This window comes from Lycium barbarum, chromosome 4 (genome assembly GCF_019175385.1).
Source record: "Lycium barbarum isolate Lr01 chromosome 4, ASM1917538v2, whole genome shotgun sequence".
Taxonomy (NCBI): domain Eukaryota; kingdom Viridiplantae; phylum Streptophyta; class Magnoliopsida; order Solanales; family Solanaceae; genus Lycium; species Lycium barbarum.
Window position 1 is genome coordinate 9,187,154 of NC_083340.1, and position 27,046 is coordinate 9,214,199.

Below are 27,046 nucleotides of genomic sequence, written 5' to 3' on the forward strand. Positions count from 1 at the left end.
AATATTTTTCACTTTATTTGGTATTTTGGAGTTGGAGTTGAAGATGGAGTTGTGTTTGGTTATAGTTTTTGTAAATAATATTTAGTTGTTTGAATGTATTGAAAGTGAAAAAAATTGGGGAAAAAAAGTGAAACACAAGTTTTTGTTATTTTTCAAATTCCAAATACAACTTCAAATTTTATTTGAAATTTTTATGGCCAAACACTATAAAGTGAAAAAATATTCCGAAAAAAAGTAAATAATTCTCATGGACAAACGGGCCCTAAGACTCATCAAAGAGAAGTGCCTCCTAGCTATTAGCGTTTTTTTAATTCCCGAAGTTCTAACCCGAAAACTTTAATTAACGGTAGAGGGAATATAATTGTTGCATTGACTCTGGTTCTTTCCATTAGAATAGATAGGTAGAAATTGAGTTTACATATTGTCATTTTGTTGGGATTTACGATCAATTACTTGAGCTATATATGTACTTTGACATAGTTTAGACTGTTCGATCGATCTAAATTAATGTTATATCGTCTTTTTCACTTGGTATGAGCCATACATTGACTTGTAGTATTTCTGGCCAAATTTTTTATCACAATTCGCGATGATGTGCACACCTTAGGTCAAGAAGTTACAATTCAAACTACAATTAATTGAGATCAAATATTATGTTTATTAAGTTGGATGTTTTTATCATTTATTGATTATGTAAAAGAAGGTACTGTTCTAAAGTTTTAGAAGAAAACTTTCTTTCTTTTCCTTTTGGTTTGGTGAACTCCATCCCTCAAAACCCCTTTCCCCAATGGTTACAGTTTTGCTCACTCAAACCGTCGGTTTTTTTTTTTTTTTTTAAATTATTGGATAAAAATCGACGGACTACGTAAGCGACGCAGTCCGTCGCAAAAAACCGACGTGGTCAGTCGGTTTTCAAAAAGCGAGGCTATGTAAACCGACGGACCGTAAAGAGTCGGTTTCCCGTCGGTTTCATTGACAAAATCGACGCGGTCCGTCGGTTTTTTTCGTCGATTTTTGACAGCTTTTTAGTAGTGTAACCCTCTCCTAAAGTGTCACTGGAACTGAAGAACTCTCACCATTAGAGATTTAGAGCAAATCCTCTTTTAATATGTAAAAGAGAGATGATTTAAAGCTTGTTTGGCCAAGCTTCTCAAGTTAAGAGTGTTATATTTTATTAAAAAAAGTGCTTATTTTAGAAAGTTGAAGTGTTTGATTAAACTTTTTTGGGGGAAAAAGTGCTTTTGAATAGCAGTAAAAGTTGTTTTTCATAAGCTAAAAAAATAGTCTTTCCACAAATAGATCATTTTTGGAACATTGTCCAAGCATAAAGTACTGTTCTAATATTGGGAAAAAAAAATGATTTTGAACTTAATTAGCCAAAAAACAAATTGTTAATGATTCAAAAGTACTTTTTTGAAAAATACTTTTCAAAATTAGCAGATTTTAAAAGCCTGACCAAATAGACTACTGTTAATTAGTTACCTATATATAAAATGACCTACAGGTCCATGTCAAAGCACAAAAATATGTGCAATGATGTGAATTAGACAGTGAAAAGAAAGGGGTAGCTAGCTTGTAAAAATGATGGAAATGTTACCTACTATAATTCGTATCAAACTCATTACCTAATATAGTATATGGGAGCTATCCACATAACATGTAGGTTCAATTTCAATTATCCCCAATATAATAATTTTCTTAAAATGTTAATTCATGTAATATAATCATCTCAAAACAGTACCTTAATTCACCTTTTAGTCTTTCTTGTGTCCACCCAACTCTCAAACTTGTGATTGTGAAGCCTTGAAGGTAGTTGTGTGTTGTAAGACAAGCAAATAGCAAGACCAGCCATTGCCATCCGTAATTTAGTACATCCATCCATGTCAAATTGATTGTTACGAAAAATTTATTCGTTAATGATTATATCAGATTATATAAAGTATAATCACTTAATATAGATTTTGACATAATTCATATGTACAATTTTTAAGGTAAATTTACTTGTTGTGGCATGAACACCCCCTCATATAAATATTTTTCATTTTTAGCATGTATGAAGTATAAACTCTAAATTAGCTCTCATTATTATCAACACCAAATGATAAGAAAATAGACCGACTTAACTCAATCACAAAAGCTAATTCAAAAGATGACGATTGCGCAAGACCCTACATATAAGGAGACAAATTGTCATTGCACCCATCAATGTGGACTACTAACAACCCACTTGCATGTTTAAACATGACAACTAGACTGTGAAACCGTGAACAAGCTAGACAGTATGCGGGTCCAACCATCGGGTGAAACAAGATTGAGTGGGCCTGACTCTATAACCAATAGACATTGGGTGCAATTTGTCCAAAAGTTAGCTCAAGAAATTTGTCCAAGATAGAAGAAGATTCATCCCATCCACCGATGTGGGACTACCAACACCAACACCATAACATACCCCTAGCTACATTTCGCAAAGCTCATATTAGCTAATTTAAACTAAAAAAATTGATAGTGCATGACATTACATATGTATTATTAATCAAACGGATGTCACATTTCCTTATTAGTTTTTCTGTAAGATTCTGTGTTTCCTCTTTGAAATGTTATAGTAATAGTTAAGCTTATCTAAACAAAAAATTTCAATTCATTTGTTAGGAATGTCATTACAATATATAATTGAACTTAATTAGTCGTCTGATAAACCCCAATAATGTGTAATATTATATCAAAAAAAGCCGGTGGGCCGGCGCTAATCATTTGCCGGAAGGCCCCATATGGTCGGTGAAACCTAAGCCAATAGACCTTTTCTCTATTTGTTTCCAAATTTTAGTCTGATCAACTCAACTATATATAAGCTATTGTTCCTGGGGCTTGAAAACATCAAGTTTTAGCAAATTCTAGAATTGGTTAATTACATAATTAGAAAGTTTTAAGTGAGGCAAAAATGGTGAAGTTTGCATTTGGTAGCATTGGTGACTCTGTTTAGGGCTGGGCGTTCGGTCGGTTCGGTTCGGTTTCACAAATTCGGTTCGGTTTTTCGGTTTGTGAAAAATAGGAATCGAAATAACTTCGGTTCAGTTCGGTTTTTGCAATTTCAGTTCGGTTTTTTCGGTTCGATTTATTCAGTTTAGATATGGAAACTTTTCCAAAGCCACAAGTAGGCGTTTGGACAATTTCAAGCAATTTTTAACAAACATAAGCTAAAATTAGAGCAATGTTTTCTAAGCTCAGAGGAAACAGGAAACAGTAACAGTATTAGTACATCTGAACATGAGCAAAGCCGTCACATATAGAGAGACCATAAAGAGACATACAATATATATATATATATATATATATATATATATATATATATATATATATATATATATATATATATATAACACAGTCACAACACGGAACATTAGCTAAAAGGGCTACTAATTGGGTTGGATATTTTATTTCCAATATATATTTCAAGAAAAAAGTGACTTGTTAAAATTCGGTTTTTCGGTTTAACCGAATTAAATTTTGCATAAACCGAAAACCGAATCGAATTGTTGAAATCTTATAAATTTAAACCGAACCGAACCGAATAAACCGAAACCGAAATTAACTTCGGTTCGGTTCGGTCGGTTTTTTCGGTTTGAACAGAAATATGCCCAGCCCTAACTCTGTTAGTGCAGCCTCACTCAAGGCCTACCTAGCCGAGTTCATTGCCACTCTTCTTTTTGTTTTTGCTGTTGTTGGATCTGCAATAGCTTACAGTAAGTAAATACTTGTTTATACTATATTGGTGTAGTTTAATGTGTGACAACCCGTTAGTTACTATTTCTATCAGGTTACCAATTAATATTTATCATAAATTTTGCGTGCAATCACCATATAAATGACTTAATTGTGTAAAAAGTTATATCGTCAACGCATAAGAGTTTACTCCAGTAAATATAGGATATAATATAGCATATATATTGCAACAAATACTTAATTGAGGCTTAACTAACATTAAAAGGGCAATTTGGTGCATGAAGCATCAATTCGCATTCTCTCAGAGTGCACAGAACGCACCCAAAAGAAGTATAATTTTAACGCAAGTATTAGCGACTGATTCCATAGTTGGAAACCAATGACTCAGGTTCATTATTTATCGATTTTATTAGGTAATCATTATTGATTATCATAGAATTTTACTTGTAACTAATATGAATAACCTACAACAATAACATATCCAGTGTAAACCACAAACTACAAAGTGGGGTCTGGGAGGGCCTTATCCCTCCCTATATTGGAAGGTAGAGAGGTTGTTTCCGATAGACCTAGGCTAAGGAAAAATAATTCAAAAATATAATAACCTAATTGTATAAATATTTTTTATATCGTTACTGCATGGAATTTGAACTCCAGTCATTGTAGATTACTCCCCCGTCTCAATTTATGTGGCATTTTTCGCTTTTCGAGAGTCAATTTAACTAAACTTTGAAACTAAATTGAATTAGATTAACTCGATACTTTAACATAAAATTTATATATTTGAAAACTACATGAAAAGTACTATAAATTGCAACTTTTCTCATATCAATTTGATGAAAAAATACATCCTATAATGATGGTTAAAGTTCATATAGTTTGAATATTGGAAAGCGAAAAGTGCCACATAAATTGGGACAGAGAGAGTATTATTTAGACCATCTTTTTTGAATAAAATCATATAAAGCTAATTTTTAAATACTTCTGGGGTGATTTTGCAGATAAGGTGACATCAGATGCAGCTCTTGATCCAGCTGGTTTAGTAGCAGTGGCAGTAGCTCATGCATTTGCATTGTTTGTTGGAGTTTCAATGGCAGCAAATATCTCTGGCGGCCATTTGAATCCAGCTGTCACCTTTGGATTGGCTGTTGGTGGCAATATAACTATCTTGACTGGTTTCTTCTACTGGATTGCCCAATTGCTTGGCTCCACTGTTGCTTGCCTCCTCCTCAAATTTGTTACTAATGGATTGGCATGCATTGTTTCAAGAATTAGATGTTATTTTAATTCGTTATTAAAAATGAAATAGCAACGAAAATTTCTATCACTAAACAATTAAAATCTGTTTTAATCCTATTTAATGAAATTAGCAAAAAATCATTGTTAGTTACAGGTTTTAGCAACAAATTCCATAGCTAATTTTTACTTTTTTTGTAGTAAATTATAATTGGACATAAAAATCATTTGATTAAATCTATGCTAAATTTTTTTACCTAAGAAGCGAATTTTTCTATAATATATATCCAAATAGGTATACTTATGGTTAAATTTTACATCTCCAAGACCACTAGGAGGGACGGCGAGATGCCTTGAATCCTCCTCGTATTATCTAGAAACTCAGTTTGAATATTGAAAAAGAAAAAAAATATCTTTTGATAAGAATCATTTTACCTCCTTATTTGACAAATCCGAGTAAATCCAAGTGACTAAGAGGTGACAGGTCGAACGACAACGGAGTAACCTGCTATGTGGTCGGTGAGAATTCATATAATCGACTTTAACTTATTCGGGATTGAGACGTAATTGTTGTTGTTCTAAAATCCAAAGAAACTAGGCTATAGTCTAATATTGTTGATGGATGAAATTTCCAAATTATTGGACCTCAAATATTGGGCTTTTGCAGGATGTTCCTACCCATGGAGTTGCAGCTGGGCTCAGTGGACTTGAGGGAGTTGTGATGGAAATAGTAATCACCTTTGCACTGGTCTATACTGTTTATGCAACTGCAGCAGACCCCAAAAAGGGCTCACTTGGAACAATTGCACCCATTGCAATTGGTTTCATTGTTGGAGCAAACATCTTGGCTGCTGGCCCATTTAGTGGTGGATCAATGAACCCAGCTAGATCATTTGGGCCTGCTGTTGTTGCTGGAGACTTCTCACAGAACTGGATCTATTGGGTTGGCCCACTTATTGGTGGTGGATTAGCTGGGCTAATTTATGGTGATGTGTTTATCGGATCTCATGATCCACTTCCAGTCTCTGAAGACCATGCTTAGAGGCCTTTTTCATTGTTAATGTGTTTTTCAAATCATCAAAAGTAAATCTGAAATTTCCCTTGCTATGGTTAAATGAAGTGAGTTGAGAACCATAAGGTCTCAGGTTCAACTTTTAACGAAGGCAAAAACACCAGATTTTTTCTTCTCATCTGTCCAAGTCTTGGGGGATAGAGTTATCGATACATGTATTGTTGGAGGTAACAAATACTCCATAAAACTAATCGTTGTGCACGCAAGCTGACTTCACATGAAATGAAATGAATGAAATTTACAAAGTAAGTTACGAAGATAGTACATCGGGTGTATTCCGTATATGTATCTTTGGTTAAAGAATTTCAATCTTTTCGATTTAAAGGCAACTTTATCACACTGCTGCAAAAGTTGCCGTTTAATAACAAATTCAAGCTAAGCTTTATATAATTAATAGTCTAAAATTTATCTACCATACTTTGGAATAATTACTCTACGTACTCCCCCCCCCCCCCCCACACCCACCTCACCCCACAACAGATTATTACTTTCCAAACCTTTTTCTCTTTGCATAACTTAGTAAGTAATTTAGAAATTTTATGATCCGTATGATGCACATATTATCTGACTTGGCAATTATATATGATTACGCATGTGTATCTTCCACCACATTGTATCATTCATTTTGGCGTGATTGAGTTCTTTTCAATGGCTCACGGACTTGGACAAGGACATTTTCAGCTTCAGATACTTTTTTTAAACTTCAATCAAATCGTATTCAAATGTTTGCACATAGAGCATTTTTCAGGCTTTGATTAGCAAGCAATATGGAGTACATTTTCGCATCGTCCTTGCAGATTCGTTTCGGTTTAACCTTGTTGTAGCAAACAAAACTTACTAATATTCTTTTATGACCAGTAAGATATTATGAATAGACGAAAATAATTCTACATAAATTTTTGTGTTATATTTTATTGATTTTTCAGGAAAAAGACTATTTAACTAACGGTGCGATTGTTATCTTCAATCTTTCATGTTTGGTTAGTCAAAATATTTTCTCTAGGAAAATGACTTCCTTAAAAGTTAGGAAACAACTTCTGTGATAAGAGTAGAAAAAATAAATTCCATAAATAACAACCATGCTGTTTGTCTTCTCCCACACCCTGTGACCCCCTACCCCAAAATCCACCACCCATATCAAAACATAAATTAGAAAATCACTTATTTTCTTATAAATATTTTAACACAACCTAAAAGTACATATTTAATAAATCATAAAGTCGTTTCTCCCTTTGAGCACCATAAAGAAGGGTAAAAACAATTTGACGCGTGAGGACAAAAGCAAATCAAAAGGCATCTTTTCCATAGAGTGTGCAAAAAGCAATATCTCGTAACTCTTTTTATTGAATCACACTTTGAGGATTGGCTTTTAAAACTTTGCATTTTACTTTTACCTTTCTACTTTGTAATCGACATAAGCTTTGCAAAATGGATGTAAAGTTTATTCCCGTCATGATTGCTTGGACAACATATTCCCACTAACAATAAAGCCTCTATTTGAACTTTTACACTTTGCTTTTTTACAAGTCAATGACAATGAAGGGGCGAATTAATAATCTCTGTGGAATTATCCAACCAACAATTTAGTTAGAAGAAATATCATCTAAAGTTTTCTTTCTTATGTTGTGAACTTGAAGTTCCCACATCGCTCGCACACGGGATTGTGTGCGTGCTTATAAGCAGGGCCTGAAGCCTTTACTTGTAGACGCGTTTTAAAGCCGTGAGGTGCGCCAAAGCGGACAATATCTACAAGTTGTTTATAACACGTTATCAGCACGATGCTCGCGATGAGGGGGTGTGTTGTGAACTTGAAGTTCCCACATCGCTCGCACACGGGATTGTGTGCGTGCTTATAAGCTGGGCCTGAAGCCTTTACTTGTATACGCGTTTGAAAACCGTGAGGGGCCAGAAGTTCCCAAAGCGGACAGTATATACAAGTGAGCTATGGTGCCTGGTAGCCCTCCTCCTTCGAATACGCGTTTTAAAGCCGTGAGGTGCGCCAAAGCGGACAATATGTACAAGCAGTTTATAACACGTTATCAGCACGATGCTCGCGATGGGAGGGTGTGTTGTGAACTTGAAGTTCCCACATCGCTCGCACACGGGATTGTGTGCGTGCTTATAAGCAGGGCCTGAAGCCTTTACTTGTAGACGCGATTAAAACCGTGAGGAGCCTGAAGTCTCCAAAGCGGACAATGTCTACAAGTAGGCTATGGGTCTGGTGGCCCTCCCTTCATTGCTAGACGCGTTTTAAAGCCGTGAGGTGCGCCAAAGCGGACAATATCTACAAGCTGTTTATAACACGTTACCAGCACGATGCTCGCGATGGGAGGGTGTGTTGTGAACTTGAAGTTCCCACATCGCTCGCACACGGGATTGTGTGCGTGCTTATAAGCAGGGCCTGAAGCCTTTACTTGTAGACGCGTTTTAAAGCCGTGAGGTGCGCCAAAGCGGACAATATCTACAAGTTGTTTATAACACGTTATCAGCACGATGCTCGCGATGAGGGGGTGTGTTGTGAACTTGAAGTTCCCACATCGCTCGCACACGGGATTGTGTGCGTGCTTATAAGCTGGGCCTGAAGCCTTTACTTGTATACGCGTTTGAAAACCGTGCGGAGCCTGAAGTCTCCAAAGCGGACAGTTTATACAAGTAGAGCTATGGTGCATGGTGGCCCTCCTCCCTTCGTATACGCGTTTCAAAACCGTGAGGGGCCAGAAGTTCCCAAAGCGGACAGTTTATACAAGTGAGCTATGGTGCCTGGTGGCCCTCCTCCTTCGTATACGCGTTTGAAAACCGTGCGGGGCCAGAAGTTCCCAAAGCGGACAGTTTATACAAGTGAGCTATGGTGCCTGGTGGCCCTCCTCCTTCGTATACGCGTTTGAAAACCGTGCGGGGCCAGAAGTTCCCAAAGCGGACAGTTTATACAAGTGAGCTATGGTGCCTGGTGGCCCTCCTCCTTCGTATACGCGTTTGAAAACCGTGAGGGGCCTGAAGTTCCCAAAGCGGACAGTTTATACAAGTGAGCTATGGTGCCTGGTGGCCCTCCTCCTTCGTATACGCGTTTGAAAACCGTGCGGGGCCAGAAGTTCCCAAAGCGGACAGTTTATACAAGTGAGCTATGGTGCCTGGTGGCCCTCCTCCTTCGTAGACGCGTTTTAAAGCCGTGAGGTGCGCCAAAGTGGACAATATCTACAAGCTGTTTATAACATCTTGATCTTTTTCTTGCTTCTTTTGACATTTTTTTTTTCTTTCTTTACCACCAAGAAATTTGATTCTTCATATAGCAAGTGTTATGATACTTTCGCGAGAGATGCAAACATCAAGCTAGAAAATATGAATGACATGTTTGTTTGCAATTTCCATAAATTGCATCAGATCTCCTCCAACAAAATATTTTTAAGTGTGTTTTCTTTTTGCAATATTTGCAGGGAGGATAATCGACTTTTCCTTCTCGGTTTTTTGCATAAAAAATATCTTCAACAACTTTATCTTGTCTGAAAGTTCTTCTTTGCTCTTGTGCTTGAAGAGCACTTATTAATCCTGCAAGAGAGATAGTAGAGAGATTCTTAGACTCTTCAAGAGCAGAGATTTTGGCCTCAAATCTCTCTGGAATAGTCATAAGAATTTTTAAAACTATTCTATTATCTTTAAAATCTTCGCCAAGTAACTTGATTCTGTTGACAATCAAAGAGATCCTGTCAGAATAGTTACTGATGGTCTCACCGTCTTGCATATGCATAGAGTAACAGTAATTTTGTTCGTTTGGTACTTCTTTCGAGAAGAAATATTTATTCAATCAGATTAGCTTAAAAGGTAATTACCGGCTAATCTTTACAACAACATTATTTGGTTAACTGATAAATGAGACGACAGATTCAAAATTTGAAGTTTATGTATAATTCCTACAATAATCTGAAGTTAATATATACAATAACAATTAAGTTTACGATCAAATATTTATAGATACTTAGCGGATTCCTTAATACATATATAGGGTCTGAACAAAATTTATTGAATTCACATGAACCCACACGTATCGAATGTATGGTATATCCGCCCATGTTAATAAATATGATAACTGACCTGATATTACATTTAAAACTATAATGATAGTGTAACAAATTTTTAGTTAGTGTATACTTTTTATCTAGTATGCCTAATTAGTGCTACTACTTAAACATCGATTATATCATGTAAACTAGCTAGTTAATTAGTGGCTCAACTCTACTTCCCCATTAACCATTTGGTATGGCATGAGTCTCAAAGTAGTACTCTCAAGTGCTTTGACAAATATCATGATGCATGTCAATGGAAATAATGATGTGAGTAAAATGGAAGCATAGTAGCTACTAATTTTCCCAAAGTTGCAAAACAATCATTCCTATGAGTCTATGACACATAACTATTGTGTATAGGCAAGTGAAATGATTAAAAAGCAGCAAAATATGGGAGCAAAATCATTGTGCTCGCATGGGATTCGAAGTAAAAATCACTATAGTCACTGCTAAGGGGTAGTTTGGTAGGAGGATAAGTTATTCCATGGGATAACTTGGAATAAGATGGGATTACTAATCCCATTCTTTATGTGGGATTACTAATCCCACCTTTTATCCCATCTATATGAAATTGGATGGGATATCAAAAAAGTTATCCCACCAACTAAACATAGGATTAATTTCAATCTCATTGGATTAATAATCCAGCCCATCCTATCCCTCCTACCAAACGATAATAGTACTATTTATGACTTAGTTTAAAGTTATATATACCTCGTCAGTATAAGATTTCACTAAAAAAAAAAGATTAATTTTACCTCCGCTATTTAAATCTTATAATGACGATGTGTATATATCATGTTAAATAATTTTACATTATCAAGTAAAATAATTATCTGTTATAACAAATACTTGTCTTATTTTCAAGATTATAAATATAAATGTTTTAAAGTGATTTACTTATAGATATTTTTTGGATAATCTAGTACTCCGTATAAAAAATATTTACAATAATCTTGTATATAACTTAAACTGCTTATGTAGAGAGATCTGTTATGAGCATAAAGTAGCAAAAGGGCATGCAGCTGTAAAACTCACCTGCGTTTTCAATTTCTAAGTCAGCTTTTTTGAGTTATTTTATCTGCAAGATAGTAATCGCCTATACAGAGGCGGACCCGAGATTTTGACGCAGAGGGGGTATCAATGACCATTGCCTTAATATAGATATATCAAGTTTGGCGTGCAACTCTTTGAAAACTTAATAATTATACTAAGTTATTGGTAAAGTAATAATATAAAGTATAAAGTTCAAAATTGGAAGAAAGGAAAATGGGTTTAGACTGCAAGCGAGACTCGAACCTAGGTGTCATATAAGAACCTAAGGGGCACAATAAATATATATGCATTCTTTAAAGTATATACACCATATATGTACAGAATATTATCATATATGTACAGGATATTCCCGAGGTTCGGGGGACACGTGACCCCTTCTAATAGGGTGGGTCCGCCCCTGGGCCTATAGCATGTCAAGTCTGATCACTTGCACTTGAAGTATTTTTGCTGTTCCCACATGGCCTATATTTTCAGTTAGTTATCACCAGTCTGCTATTTGCTTAGTCTTCTTTTTTAACAATTTGACTTACGTATACAAATTACAATGACAGCTCTAATTAGTTTTACACTGTTAGAGCCTGTTTGGATAGACTTAAAAAAATCAGCTTATAAGCTGAAAATAACTTATAAATAAAAAAATAATAAGTTAGCTAAGCCAAATGAGCTCAAATATTTTTTTGAGCTTATTTTAAGCACAAAATGACTTTAAGCTGGCTAGCCAAACACTTAAAAAAGCTAAAAACAACTTATAAACTGTTTTCAGCAACTTATAAGTCAATCCAAACGGGCTCTAGTGTATTTTAACTACTTTCTCAGTTCTTTTATATGATTCCATTTCTTTTTTTAACTGTTAAAAAAAATGACCATTTTCTAAATTTGATAACAATCTAATAACCTTAAGCATCACATTTTATCCCTAATAAATATTTTTATAACCACACAAATGTAATGACATGTTTGTAACAAGACTTGCAGATAAAATCGTTAAGCCATATTATTTATATAATATTATCCCATGTTATACGTCAATCTCAACAAAAGGGCAAAGGCAGAATTTAAGACAAGGGAATTTAAAAAATGCTAAAATGTCACGAAGTCGAACACATAACTTAAAACAAATAAAAATTCACCAAGTGTCCTTACCAAAAATAAAAATAAAAAAAATCACCAAGTATTTGTCCCTACACAGCCTATTCCCAAAATCAAGGTTCACGAATGCAATTTATCACAACACGGTTTTACAACACTCTAATATAATGGTGTACTGCCAAAGTTAACCACCGAAAGTTATGTCTCAAACCCATAATAGATTTGATCTCCACTATCCTTTGTTGGTAGAGTTTAACTTTTATATGGTCAAAATATTATATTATTTGATCAACTAAAGTATAACTACAGGTAACACCCCGTAAATAAGAAGTGAGATTAGTAATCTGAAAAATATGTTCAGAGAAAAATCTAATGAAGAAGTTACAGGTTCACTCTAGTTTTAGCTTAGACCTTGTATATGTGTTGAAAAAATTGACTAAATAAGCATAAATAATAGATTTCGAACCCAATAAATTAGACGAGATATAGTAACCTGAAAAATAAGGTATCATCGATGGCGAATCTAGTGAAGAAGCTATGGGTTCATCCTAGCTTTGGCTAAGTCGACCCTGCATATGGGTTAAAAAACTCATTAACTAAGTACAATTAATATATTTCAAACTCAGTAAATTAGACGAGATATAGTAATCGGGAAAATAAGGTATGTTCAGTGGAGAGTCTAGTGAAGAAGCCAGGGGTTCATCCAAGTTTGGGCTTAGTCGATCATGTATAATTCACCCCATTAAATAAGTACAAATAATATATTTCAAATGCTGTAAATTAGACCGGATGTAATAACCAAAAAGATAAGGTATGTTACATGCTACAACATGTTAAATGCACTGATAATGTCAAAATTCTTTACATTATATGTATGTGTTATAAATCAGGGTTGAAATTAAATATTCTTTGTTCACACTGTAGGCTCGTGTGCTTGTGTATAAACTACTCCAAGATTTTGTAGCAAGAGTGTATTAACGTTAGGAAACAAAGGTCCGTTCAATCAGGACAATGTTTTCTTAGATTTAGTCAAATTAATGGTATTTTAATACTATATGGTTTTTTATTTAAGGAATATTGGGTTGGAATACGTGAATACTGGGTGGATTTTTTCACGAGGACGTATATTTTAAGGTATTCTTTCTGTCCTCATGAGATCAAGTGTAATATGTGTGCCTATGTTAGCTATCATGTACCTCTGTTGTTTGCTTTATGTCTCTCCTATATATATACTCTACTGCTAAAGCTGAGACCAAGTGTTCATGTTCTTAACTTGTTTTTTTTTTTGGCTAAGTAGTGTTTGTATACAGTCCTCAGAGAATTGCTAAGGTAAGTCATTCTCTCGCCCTTCATCACTCACATTTTGCTAAAAATTTAGAGGCGAATACAAGATTTTGGAAATATAATTTGTTTGGTACGATGGAAGTCATATTTCAAGAAAATGTTTCTCGTGAGAAAAACATTTTTGGTGTTTGGTTACCAGAATATCGAAAGAGGTATCATCTTTCTATTCTTTCCGATATGTCTGAATATGCACCTATTTATATGTATTTAGTGACCAGTCCACTAGTTTCTTTGATCCCACTTGGTCTTTCTTTCTATTTTGCTAACACCTACGCGTTATCATTAATTTTCAGACTAAAAAATTTCATCAGAACGCTCTCCTATTTTGGTAATACTATTATCAATTTTTTATACATAGTTTTCTGGAGAATATTTTTCACTCCCAAACTCATTTACCAAAATACTTTCAAGAAAAATGACTTCTGTCGTACTATAACACACCCAGTGAGTCTACATGGTCAAAATGAATGTTTTTTCCTCATTTGCATGAGTGATTTGAGCATAAAGTGGTGTGTTAGTTGAATCCGCTCTAAATCCATCCACCTCTCATTAAAACATACACAAGGCATATACACTTCACTTCCGCTGCGATAATTCTCCACTACTTAACTGTTGCCTTGTTACTTTTTTGGTTTGAACTCCAAATTACAGGCAAACTTAGCAAAAGGGTGGAAATTTAAGAGCTGAAAAACAGGAAGTAAAAAGTGTCATGGAGGAAAACTATCTTTTAGGGTGGAAGAAGAATGATTCAGATAATTGGCTTGTCGGTGTTGAAGAGGATCAAGAGATGAAAGTAGAGTTACCATCTGTTCATCAACCACAAACACCAGCCGAGCCAATGGACTTCTTGTCAAGATCTTGGAGCCTCTCAGCTTCTGAACTATCGAAAGCTCTTGCTCAGAAACAGAAACACTATACATTTGAAAGGAAATTTAGTGTGATCAATGAGTCACTTTCTCCACCTCCACAACTAGTAAGTTTCCTAGTTTAGCTTATGCTTTCATTTGCTTCCATTCATGTATTATTATGTTGAGAAAAAGTAACTTTCTTGGCTATGATTTCATTTGTTTTCATGGTTCACATTTTTGTATTTCTTGAATCTTGAACTGCTTGATGACATCGATGACATGAGATGTTTGAGGCTTTTATCTTCTAAAGTCAACATTAAAAAGGGGAAGCTTGGCCGCACCCTAAGGGGGTGTCACGTAGGTAGTCTACCCTAAGACAAACATTAGTGGCTACTTTCACGGCTTGAACTCCTAACCTATATGTCACGCATACAATTTTATCGTTGCTCCAAGTCTCCCCATCTTTTGAAGTCAACAATATTAAGAAAATATTAACAGCCTAACACCCCTAAAACAAGAGGGGAACTAGGGGATAAAAATCAGCAAGAATGTCACACAGACACATATATATATGGACTTCAATTCAAGATTGATGAGTTAAGCATGGAGAAATGGAGAAATTTAATTTAATCATTTTTCTCTTATTTGGTTGTAACATGCTTAAATTTCTAACCACAACATCCAATTCAAAGAATTGAAAGAAGTTCAACCCCTCAATTCTTTTCTGAGTGATAGATTTTCTTGCAGCCAGAGACCAAGGTCTTGAATTCGCAAAACGGGCGAAGAACTGGGGGGATCGGAAGGTGGTTCCATAATAAGGATTCTCACAATAGCTCAGTCAAGAAGAAAGAAAAAGCACGCCTAGAAAATGCGCATATGCACACTGTCCTGTCGGTAGCGGGACTAGCTGCAGCGTTGGCTGCTGTAACAGCAGCAGAGAATTCAAATAGTTCAGGCTCAAAAATGGGCATGGCTTTAGCCTCAGCTACTGAACTCTTGGCCTCACATTGCCTTGAAATGGCTGAATCAGCCGGGGCGGAACATGATCGTGTAGCCTCAGTTGTTAGATCAGCAGTGGACATACATAGTGCTAGTGATCTAGTCACACTAACAGCTGCAGCTGCCACAGGTACATTTTCTAGTCATTTGGTTTGTTAAAGATTTATACATCAATAGAAACTGTAGAAAACTTCTAGTGCTAGAGAAACTAAGTTTTTATAAGGGCATAATTACACTTTTGAACTGTTAAAAAAATGATAGCCAGCAAATGTAAAGGTTTTGTATATTGAGCACAAATATACATATACACAAAAAAATACTTATAATATACATAGATATACATAGTTAGTCTATAGTAGCATCCGTAATTAATTTCGGATATGGGCGAAAAATGAAAAAATCCCGTTACATATTCAGCTGAGATGGGCTTAAATGGAGTGACATGAACAATAAGGATTCATATAACCGACCCCAATTTTTTGGAACTGGGGCTTAGTTGTTGTTGTGGTACTATGTTCTTGCAAATGTATTTGAGATATTTATATACATGATTATTAACCAGTAGCCCATTTTGCTGTGAATGAAAAGCTTTGAGAGGAGAAGCAGCTCTTAAGTCAAGATTACCAAAAGAAGCAAAGAGGAATGCATCAATAAGTCCATGTGACAGAAGCATGGCGGAAACTCAAAGTTTTGCTGCTGCTTTCACTAATGACATCGATGAACATGATTCTCCATTTGCGGGCGAATTGCTGCAACTCACAAGAAAAGGTGAATACAGATTTATATGCAAGACGTAGTTTAGTAAATTTTGTTATTTCACAATGTCCAACGATCATTCAATTTTCTGCTGCTGATTCTACTTGCTGGTTTTTCTTGATTCTTAGGTCTTCAACGATGGAAACGTGTTTCTGTCTATATAAACAAAAAATTTCAGGTATGTCAATAGGCTTTCAAGATCTTGAGATATCGTGAATTTCAGAAATTGAATTGCTTATGAACATAAATATTGGATGCACTAACTTCTATGGATCAATTGACAGGTTGTGATCAAGTTGAAGAGTAAACACGTTGGTGGAGCTTTTTCTAAAAATAACAAATGTAAGTTTTCTTCTTCATCTCCACCATTAGAGTTGTTCAATAACCATGCGCTCCATTCAAAGGTGAATCTAGAATATAAACTTGTTGAGTTCAACATTTAAGACTCTTACTATTGAATCCATTGCACTACTGAGTTTTTATTTTTCACAGACACACACATATATATATATATATATATATATATGATCCCTGTCAAAAGTATCAGGTTCAGTTGAATCCATTGAACTCGTGTTGCATCCGCCACTGACTCCATTCATGTGCAACAGGTGTTGTTTATGAAGTATGTGATGAAAGTGAACCATGGCTATTCAACAAAGAGATTGACAGCCTAGATTTGTACCTTAGAGTAAAGACTGCTCAGGGTCTTTTGGAGTTCAAATGCAAGAACAAAAGCCATAAACAAAAATGGGTTGATGGAATTCAGAAGCTTCTTGATCGAACGAGTTTATGTGAAGATACTGAGGGATCAATGACAATGTTGAAAATCAACAATAGCTTTTAACTAACTTCTTAGTTTCTCATTTTTCATTTTTTGTGTTATGTTCTTGTATAAAAATGTTTGAGATAGTACTTGGTTTGTCTATTGATGATAATTGAGATGTAAGTTGTACTTACTAATTGGAGAGACTCTAATCTTCAATAAGAACTTAGTATCTTAAATCTTGGCAGTGTGAGGCCAGGTCTTGTTCGTAAGAATTTTGTAAATTTCACCTAGTAGGTGTTTCTGGGATGATATGGGCTTGAATAAAGGAGAATAGAAACAGAGAATTCATTATTCCCAATTAGCTAAATATAGTGGAATTTTGCAAGAAAGATATCATTCTCCTGGACTTTTTCTTGTTTACATTTCATTTTTTTCCTTATAACCTTTTCCTATATCAAATAAATGAAGAAACTTTATCAATTTGTTATGACATAAAACAAAAAGGAGCGAAGAGAGAAAAGGAATGAGGGATGAAAAGCATGAGAAGGATAAATATCTGAGGGAAATCTAAATCCACCCTGAACTAGGTGAAATTTGACCTGAAAAAGGGTTTGAGATTCATCACCTCAGGGCCATACACTAACATAATTCGAGCCCGGAGAATGGAGGAGCCTAGTAGAAGGGAGCGCTTCCCCTTTTAATGGGCCTTACACGCAAATCTGGATCATTCGGGCTAGTGAGTATAAGATATCAAATAGTTATACCAAAAAAAAATAAAAATTCAGACGTTCAACAACAATTGAAAGCAGCTTTTAGGTACTTTTGAGTTTTGATAGCAACAACAGAATTTAGAACTTGTACAATTATTTGCTGAATCTGAAAATGAGAAAAAAGATCAAGACAATGTCTTAAATCTGCGAATTTTACAACACGAATTCAGATGAAACCTTTTTATTTCTTTCCTTTTTCACAATTCCTATTTTCTGGTAGTTCTGTCATGAACCAGTCATCTTTTTTGTCTTTCTTCTCGGAATTGCATGTGTGGGAGTTTACTTGGATAACTGAGTGATAACAATTATATCCACAATCATCGAGTGATGGACAGAATAGAAAGAGATTGATGCGGCTGTAACAGCTTCTTTTTCTATCAGGACCGGAAAACAACAGTCTTGTTCGCCTCATATGGCAAAATACGCAGCTCACAGTATGATTTGATAGCTTTTGCAAGACACCTTTTCTCGACATCCTCAGACTTTTGTATAAAAGTCCGCAAATTATCTCTATGAGAAACTCTTTCAACCTGAAAGATCAAAGCTCGCAACTATAAAAGCTGGGAGTGCAAATCCAACAATGATGGTCAAAAACCTACTAGGAGTCTGTTTGGATGAGCTTATGTCTATAAGCTACAAACAGCTTATAAGCTAAAAAAAATAAGTTGGGGTAGTCTAACTTATTTTTTTTGGCTTATAAGCTGCTTTACATAAGCTAAGTCAAATGGGCCCAATTATTTTTTTGAGCTTATTTTAAGCACAAAATGACTTTAAGCTGACCAGTCAAACACTCAAAAAAGCTGAAAACAGCTTATAAGCAACTTATAAGCCAATCCAAACGGGCTCTAAAAGCACTTTATACAAAGTCACTTTTTTTAAGCCCATCCAAACGAGCTCTAGGAAAAGATTAGTTAGTCTCGCAAAAGACACCTCAAGGTTAGTCATTAAACATTTGATGAATAAATTAGAAGGTTGCAACGGCAAATACAAGGTGAGATGGTGAAAACTTGCATTAAGAAGGAAACAATCAAGTACATGTAAAAAAATATATATATAAATAACATGGAGAAACAATGACCAGAGGAACAAAAGCACGCACAAACAAGAGAGGAAAAGCGAGGGATCAAAATAATAAGGAATAGCATTGATGTTTATGCATTTTACCTAGTAAACCACTAAATTTATGGATACTATTGACACATGAGAGAGGGAATCATTTCTTTAAGGAAATTGAATACAATATATTTTACAATGCATACAGGTTAGAACACCAACCCCCTATTAAAGCAACTTTTGACATTAGGGCTTCGAAACCTTGTTAGTTCAATTGCAAATTAGGGAATTCATAGGTGACCAAGTTTAACATGGGAATGCCGAATAAGGAGCAATTCTTTGGTAAATGATACTTAGTAGCTAATAATATCTGGTGGAATGCATAAAAAGGTGAAAACAAGGGAAAGCTAGTCCAATAAAACCAGCCTATTGGAAAACTGATTCTTATGTGGACCTAATTATTTGTGGATACATCCTCACAAATTACAATTATATGTCAATTATTTTGCAAAGTACCTCGATCAGAGAATAGTGGAAAGAGGCAGAAAAAGAATACCTTTAGCTTCATATGTAAAAGAGATGAAAAGGTAATAAAGATCAAAATCATCACACTTTTAAAGATTACCAAGCAGTTCAATTTCTAAAACAATCACAGAGCTTTACCAATGAGATCACTACCATGATTCGAAAATGAAAACTATTACCAGTTGCTCAATGATTGGACCTGAATCTAGTTCTTCACTCACGAAGTGACTTGTCGCCCCAATCAACTTAACACCAGCATCAAAAGCCTAGCAACAGAAAATAAATCTTATAAAACTGTAACTCCACAGAGGGAAACCGGAAAATGGCCGCCTGAAGAAAGGGAGATAAGAAGGAACCTGCTTAGATGGATTACTACCCTTGAATGATGGCAACAAGCCATGGTGAATATTAATGATATCTTTCTTATAGCTTCTTAAGAAGTCTCCAGATAACACCTGCATAAAACCACTGCAGATTTATATTATACAGAGGCACTTTATAGGTCTAAGTACAAGGTATCTGTCAAATTAAAAAAAAAATTGTTTGGACCATAAAAAAAGCAATCTAGAACCCTTTGCATGATAAAGAACTTTCCCAACATGTTGCATGATAAAGAACTTTCCCAACATGTTGCATGATAAACAAGTATTTCTATGTAAGAGAGGTGCAGTCATTACAAATCAGATAAGGAGCTACTTTAAACCAATTTGTTTGGACAACAGAAAACACAATCTAGAACATGTCAATGATTGTTTCTATGTAAAAGAAAACAAGAGTAACAATTATGTCTTGTGGGTTGATTACCTGCATGTATCTAGCAAGTACCAAAAAATCAGTATCTTCAACTATTTCCAAGATTTCTCCTTCTCTTTTATTCTCCTTAGTCGTTGGCAAATGATAGTATGGTATACCATGCCTCTCAAGAAACCGAATCACATGAGTATTTGGACCTCTTTCATGATTGCTGATGAAAAACCATATGACATCATAAACAATCCTTGTAATAACATTGAACCACTATCATGAAGAAGTTCCTTACTTCACCTTATTACAGAAGTTATGTCAATAGGAAGCCGCCCGTCCTGCCAACCATGCAACAAGTCTACAAGACAGTGTTCCTGCACCAAAATTGTGACAATATTTATGTTATTCTCCAAAAGGTCAAAATAATTCAACTTGATTACAGCTTAACAAGCTCTGAGAAGTTTAAAAATCAATACCTGCTTTGAAGCTAGAATTGCAATCTTATATTTTGGATCGATATCAGGAACCCGAACAAGAGACTTCATTGCATTGAACTTTTTAGCTAGCTCAGAGAAGTCTGCATCCATTTGCTCTCGTGGCCATTTAGCAGGGTCGAAGAGAAATTCACTGTTATTTGCATCAAGAATTAGTTTCTCTAATTGTTGCACTTACTTGGCAGACAAAAAAGGGAAAACAAGGGTGGAGACAACTGATTAATCATGTCAGAACAGAAAATATCTGTTCATAATATTGTTGGAAAACGAGCAATTGCCTCGTAAATCAAAGAGTAAACAATTTTGCAGTTTTATATGCTTTTGGCAGATATTATGCTCTACAGCAAATAATCCAACCACCAACACTTACCATACACGTTAGCCTTCTTAAGCTCCAGGGCCACACATACCCACGAGCTCACCTGTGGTCCTTTTCCATTTTGCTTCCTTGTTGATTCAGTCAAAACTTTATGATAGGAGGAGGATTAATATTGTTTTTTAACTTACCTAAAGAAGGAATGCTTTTTGTTTCTTTTAATTTCGTTTAAGGGTTAATCTTCATAAAACCTCCTTAACTTCAGAGATCAAAGATTTTATGGTCTTAAGAGAGCATAAAGTTAGCAATTTCATGGAGGCCTAAAAGAATCATGATGCGCCTATTAACTATTAGTAATTTAAGGACAGAATAATCGTAGTGTCAGTAGTTATCATCAGTTGCGATGGAGCTCTTCTTAAGTTTCAAAAGCTGTGTTTGTTGCTGCATAATGCTCACTAGTGGACAATTGTCCTTGATTTTATCTCATAAAAGGTATATGTTCATATTTCTATGTATTGCTTTCATATTATTCTTCCCAAATTTTTGACTATCTTCTCTATTCTCTTCTACCTTTTGTAAGGATATCTATTAATTGTGTATATACACACACATAACTAAGAACAGATACTTGATAACATTGTTATTAGTTCGAGACTCTAAATCCGGTATTCTCATCTGCTCAAAGGTGCAATCATTCCCTTTAAATCGTGGATCTGCCTCTCGCTAACATATATCAAGGTGGTGAAACAGAAGACGTATAGTATGTTAACTATGATATTAGATGAAAGCAGCAAACTTTGATCAATAAACTCAAAAAAGTAATAACTAACTTTTTAGGGGCAGCACATTAGATTATTTTAATCATAACAGTAGTATCTGACCAGTTTATGTGAACATCGACCACTCCACCAGGTACCTGGTACTGCCTACCAGCACAGGTACATAATAACACTGCCCACAACGACTTAGGCAGATGAGAAAAAATCGCCTAACATTTTTTGTCTCTACTGAGATTTGAACCGTGGTCTCCAAGATTTTCACCGCTAGACCACACCCTGGATGCAGTGGCAGCAGGTTTCAACTCTTTGACACCTAAGTTTCTTTTTATGCTCTAAATTAAAGGAAATTTAGTCTGTCTTATGAAAGAAATGTCATAGCCATTAAACCAGATTTTATTAACAATTCATGGGATATCAGTCGACTAATCATGCATCTATACAAATCTCCTATAGGCTATGAGCCTGTTTGGATGGGCTTATTTACCCCAACTTATTTTTTTTTAGCTTATAAGCTGCTTTAAATAAGATAAGTCAAACGGACCCAATTATTTTTTTGAGCTTAAAATGACTTTAAGGTGGCCAGTCAAACATTCAAAAAAGCTGAAAACAGCTTATAAGCCAATACAAACGGGCTCTATATACTTCCATTCTATTCAAACTCATTTCATGACAATACTAAATGATTTATCTAACAATGCACAGGGATCTTTTCCAATTAAAACAAAAAAGGGAATAAACTATAGGAGTAGTATCTATTAACTGGATAAGATTACTTAAAAAAGGAAAGAAGAAATAATAACCTTCTGGAATAAAAGACATGGTTGTCATCTGGAACAAAAATGTCAGCACTTAGAATATTTCCTTCCCTTGATGCTATGCAATCTGATAATCTTGCAAGGATTCCAACCACGTCCTATTCATCAAAATTTAAAATATAAAATATAAATTCCCATCCCATCTCAATCAAGAATCAACAAAATAAATCCTTTTTACATATAACCAAATAAAAACTCATAACCCAATTTCAATCAATTCATTCAAATGTAGGAAAAAAGAGAGGGAAGACTTACTGGACAATGAAATTGATGAATGCCATGGAGCAAGGAAGTTGAGGTGGACCTGAAATGATTTTGTGTGGTTTTGAAGGGCCTATTCGCAAATCTAGAAACTTGCGAATGAATTAAGTTCATCTTCCTCTCCCCACTCCTTTGGGTGTTTTGGCCTTTTCTGTTTTACCAACCAAATCTCTCTCTGTTCATACACAAGTAAAATATAGGCAATTTCTATTTCTGGTGTAAAGGTGAGTTTATCAATTCGTATAGATGTGATTTTGAGCTTTTAACACATTTGGCGGACAAAATAATTATAGCTGCTACCTAAGATATAAAAATTTATGTATTAATTATGTATAATATATATATATATATATATTTTGATAGGCGGCTAGACAGTGTAAAAATCTTATATAGCAGCCCACCAAACTAATAGCCGACCCATATGTATATAATTAGTGTGTATATATTGTATATTTGGATCCTTTGACTGCATGTTGAATATAGATCCATGTATTTCTTGTTCCACTAGCTAAGACCAAATTTTCATATGTCCGTTTTATTTTTATAATCTTCTTTTTTGATGTCAAAGATCAGAAGCAACACATAAATTCTCATTGGATCGCGGTTGTTCTTAACAGCCATGGCTATTCATTTAAGTCTTCGGGTAACACCATCAGATCTTCAACAAGGTGGAAATTCTCGTATTTTCGTATATGAATGTTCTTGCGGCTCGGATGAGTATTATTGTTTATATCCGTCAATTAGGGGTGTACATAGACCGGGTTGGTTCGGATTTTTTAAAGACCAAACCAAACCAATTGCATCGGGTTTTTAAATCTATACACCAAACCAAACCAACAAAAGTCGGGTTTTTCAACCTCGGGTTGTTTCGGGTTGCTCGGGTTTTTCGGATTTTTTCCGGTAAAGTCTTCATACAAAACATATAACTTGTACTTCAAATATTTTTTTAGTCCTAGTAAAATACGACTATCTAATTAAGATATTTATTAAGAAAATAACACAAAACGTGATGAGAGATGACATTGTACTAAAATATTCAACGAAAAAATTAATGAAATTGCATAAAATAAAATTTTCATAATCTAAAAGTACTAAGTCATGCTACAATAAATACAACTAATTTATAAGGCATGTAGAAAATGATCATAATCTTAGGGGTCATTTGGTTCAAAACAAATTACGCTGGGATAAGTTATGCTGGGATTAATTACGTTGGGATAAGTTATGCTGGGATTAGTTATTCTGGAGTTATTTTTTATTGACTGTTTGGTATGTTGGACTAAAAGTATTATACATTGGATAATTTCTAAAAAGAAGAGGTTTTGTTCCTTATCCCAGGATAACTTATCCTGGGATGACTTATTCCACCCTGTGACAGATATAAGTTATCCCAACACTATTTTTACTCCTGGGATAACTTATCCCATGATTACTAACCAAACGAGGGATAAGAAATTGCTAAATTCTTATCCCAGGACTATTTATGTTTATCCTTCATACCAAACGACCCCTTAAAGTACTACGTCATGCTAAAATAAGTACAACTAATAAGTATTAATTACATGACTACATATTAAAGAAAAAAATAAAGTTAAGTTATGTATTTTCGCTTTCTAAACTAATATAAAACTAAAGAATAGATATCAAAATTATTGTCATTCCAGTGTTAGATATGAATTTTTTCTGTTAGCATTAGTATTGATTTGATTTTTGTTGAGTTTTATTTGAGTTACTAATATCATTGAGCTATAAAACTTATTAAACCATTCAAAATTCTAATTTCAAGCTTGAAATAATATGTTAAAAGACAAAAAACTATGAAAAAGTTAAAGAAACATTTATAAATTACATTATAAATAAATATTTCTATATATAAAATATGTTTGAAATTTTATAAATGTAATGTCGGGTTGGTTTGATTCGGTTTGACTTTTTTTAGCTAAAACCAAACCAAACTAATAGTATTCGGGTTTTTCTTTTTAAAACCAAACCAAGTCAAACCAAACCACTAGTCGGGTTTTTTTCTCGATTTGGTTCGGATTATCGATTTGGTGCGGTTTGTCGGTTTGCTTTTTACACCCCTACCGTCAATAGTGTTAAAAACCTATTGAACTCCTAAATTTGACAAATATAATAGGCACATATATATTTGTTTCACGTGTTCAATAAATTGTACCACAACATAAAGTATCTAAATGAAAAAATAAAAATTGATGACAAATTTATGGGCCTCTAATGTATTTGGCCTTTAGAAATGGTCTCAAATCTATACATTTTCAGTGGATAGAGCTTAAAAGAAGCTTCAACTCATGCTATGCTTCTTTTGGCATAACATGAAATGCTATTAGTTCTTTTTAGATATTTAATCTCTGCTGTTTGTTAACTATCGAATACTCTTTATGCTAAACGAGGCTAAGTTACTGTTTGGACAGCCATATTAAGGAAGTATTAAAAATATTTTTCAAAAAATGACCTTTGAAAAGAAAAATCATGTTGTTAGATGGCTGTTTTGTTCTAAGAATCTATTTGAAAAACAGGTTATCCCTTATTTACTTTTCTCCACTTTTCGTGTGCTGATCAATGGTCCCTAGATCTTATTATGAAGGAGGTGATTAAACAGTATGAAAGGGTATAGGATAGATTGGTTAACATGCACCTGCTTTTACCGATATGACAAATTGTTCTTGATAGAGCTAAAAAATAAAATACGCCTCAGAAAGAAGATGAGTAAGATCTCCACGTTATTACCGCAGGCGGATTCGAGATTTAAATTTTATGGATTCTAAACTTTAAGGTTCTTAGCATTAAATCCATTCAGTATTGTGAATACAAACCTACTTCAGAGTACTATTTGTTACTACAATTTTTGTCGATTTTTACAGCAACCTGCATCTGTCTCTGGTACTTCAAAACCTATTAGATTTTGCACACTTATTCGTGACCCAGTGTCACAAAATATATAGTGGATACCAAGTTCTAGTTTTCGGTAGCCCTGCTAACAACTCTGCGCTTATCTAGTTACTCCATTAGGTAGTCCAAACTCATGAATAGGCTAAAGGAGACGCTAAACTTTTCGATCACGTAAACAACATATAGTAATACGCAAGACATGAGCAATTGACATGTTCTCTATCCACCACTCTCTTTCAAACCAAATATGTTTACCTTTCTGATAAAACTGAGCAACAAACACCTATCAACAAGTAAAGGCATGACACCAGCACTGAAGCACATCTACATTAACTTGGTTTGATAGTCACTTCATTGAAGATTCAACATGTCACAAGGAACTCGTTTAGCTCAAGAAATACACCACATTGTCCCTCGATTTGAAGAAGCTTGAGTTCTTTTGATACCATCGGGTAGAGAAACTGACTCACCCACCACATGTGCTTCGTTGTCTTTGCAAGATCTGAGGCGGTGCCTATGCCATCATGCTAGTGGGCTCATGTGAAAACCTAAATAAATTGATTTCTCAAGCAAAGAAGTTCGGTACTGAACCCTCCAAGAAAGCTCAAGCAGTTACTACTACAACCAATCGGCAAGCAGAAGTGCCCCCGAACAACATAATTACTTGAGAACATTTTAGAGGTGCTGCTAAATATTGTTACCATTCTCAAAAGGAAAAAAACATGTAGAGGTGCTGCATTTCTTGTATCTATTAAGAAATGTAGTAATTTGACTAAAGAAAATAGAAATTTAAGCAACCAACATATGGACTAGTTATCAAAGTTATGAACTTCTTTCCTAAAGACACTATAGTTCAAAAGTAGTTTTACCAGTCCATTTATGAAAATACAACTTTTCGTTCACCAATAACATGAATAATCGAACACCAAGCACAATTTCAACAACACTTATTCCTCGCAACTATATCTATTACAATTACTCAACACTGTGGTAAACCATAAATTTTGAAAGTGAACCTAATTATAATATCATCACAATCACGTGGATAAATGAGGAGCCTATAAGCACAGCTAACAATCCGTCTTGAAATCAAAATATATCACAATTACATGACGAATGAGGAAAAAATTAGCAAAAGTTGTAAATTAGCTACGAGACAACTGCTGTAAATCCTATTTGTTAAAAATCAACAGAATCACATGAGGCCACACGACACTAATCAATAAAGCTAAGTGAAATAGCAATCAAGCCCACACCATAAATCCCATTAGTAGTAATGCACTGCCAGGACGCAGTTCATACTGCCTAATGAAGTCTTATGTTCAAAAAGAAGAACCAAGATACTACAGATGTTAAGAAATGAAAGAGACGACAAATGGAAAAATTAACTGCAATTTGTCAGTACTGCGCTGATTCTAATCAATGAACATCACGT

The 27,046-nt window shown here is 34.7% G+C and overlaps 2 protein-coding genes and 1 pseudogene across 5 annotated transcripts; 2 read left to right on the forward strand and 1 right to left on the reverse strand.

Moving 5' to 3' along the window:
• The first annotated feature begins 2,938 nt into the window (after positions 1 to 2,938).
• LOC132638163 (probable aquaporin TIP-type RB7-5A) lies at positions 2,939 to 5,998 on the forward strand (annotated as a pseudogene).
• A 7,134-nt stretch (positions 5,999 to 13,132) lies between these two features.
• On the forward strand, positions 13,133 to 17,340 carry LOC132635130 (VAN3-binding protein). Of its 4 annotated transcripts, XM_060351391.1 has the most exons (9): positions 13,139 to 13,224; positions 13,304 to 13,365; positions 13,529 to 13,560; positions 14,227 to 14,548; positions 15,171 to 15,552; positions 16,011 to 16,190; positions 16,307 to 16,356; positions 16,463 to 16,520; positions 16,787 to 17,340. In XM_060351391.1, exons 4-9 carry the CDS (start codon positions 14,285 to 14,287, stop codon positions 17,020 to 17,022), a joined length of 1,170 nt encoding a protein of 389 aa, XP_060207374.1. In that variant the 5' UTR covers positions 13,139 to 13,224; positions 13,304 to 13,365; positions 13,529 to 13,560; positions 14,227 to 14,284; the 3' UTR covers positions 17,023 to 17,340. The 4 variants fall into 4 exon arrangements, with proteins under 4 accessions (XP_060207373.1, XP_060207374.1, XP_060207372.1 ...); XM_060351390.1 differs by lacking the exon at positions 13,529 to 13,560 and having other exon boundaries at positions 13,133 to 13,224; XM_060351389.1 differs by lacking the exon at positions 13,529 to 13,560 and having other exon boundaries at positions 13,161 to 13,365.
• A 388-nt stretch (positions 17,341 to 17,728) lies between these two features.
• LOC132635131 (formyltetrahydrofolate deformylase 2, mitochondrial-like) lies at positions 17,729 to 23,078 on the reverse strand. Its single transcript, XM_060351392.1, has 8 exons — positions 22,696 to 23,078; positions 22,426 to 22,538; positions 20,513 to 20,663; positions 20,337 to 20,410; positions 20,097 to 20,256; positions 19,649 to 19,747; positions 19,472 to 19,558; positions 17,729 to 18,244 (listed from the first exon to the last, which is right to left on the reverse strand). Exons 1-8 carry the CDS (start codon positions 22,813 to 22,815, stop codon positions 18,092 to 18,094), a joined length of 957 nt encoding a protein of 318 aa, XP_060207375.1. The 5' UTR covers positions 22,816 to 23,078; the 3' UTR covers positions 17,729 to 18,091.
• Positions 23,079 to 27,046: the final 3,968 nt, after the last annotated feature.

What these genes read in the sequence shown, in the direction of transcription:
- LOC132635130 (XM_060351390.1), top strand. Translation starts at nt 14,285, where the DNA reads ATGGAGGAAAACTATCTTTTAGGGTGGAAGAAGAATGATTCAGATAAT. An exon ending in AACAGCTGCAGCTGCCACAG is followed by an intron (nt 15,553 to 16,010) that starts GTACATTTTCTA and finishes GTGAATGAAAAG; the next exon opens with CTTTGAGAGGAGAAGCAGCT. An exon ending in ATATAAACAAAAAATTTCAG is followed by an intron (nt 16,357 to 16,462) that starts GTATGTCAATAG and finishes ATCAATTGACAG; the next exon opens with GTTGTGATCAAGTTGAAGAG.
- LOC132635131 (XM_060351392.1), bottom strand. Translation starts at nt 22,815, where the DNA reads ATGAACTTAATTCATTCGCAAGTTTCTAGATTTGCGAATAGGCCCTTC. An exon ending in TTCATCAATTTCATTGTCCA is followed by an intron (nt 22,539 to 22,695) that starts GTAAGTCTTCCC and finishes TTTGATGAATAG; the next exon opens with GACGTGGTTGGAATCCTTGC. An exon ending in GTCCAATCATTGAGCAACTG is followed by an intron (nt 18,245 to 19,471) that starts GTAATAGTTTTC and finishes TTGATCTTTCAG; the next exon opens with GTTGAAAGAGTTTCTCATAG.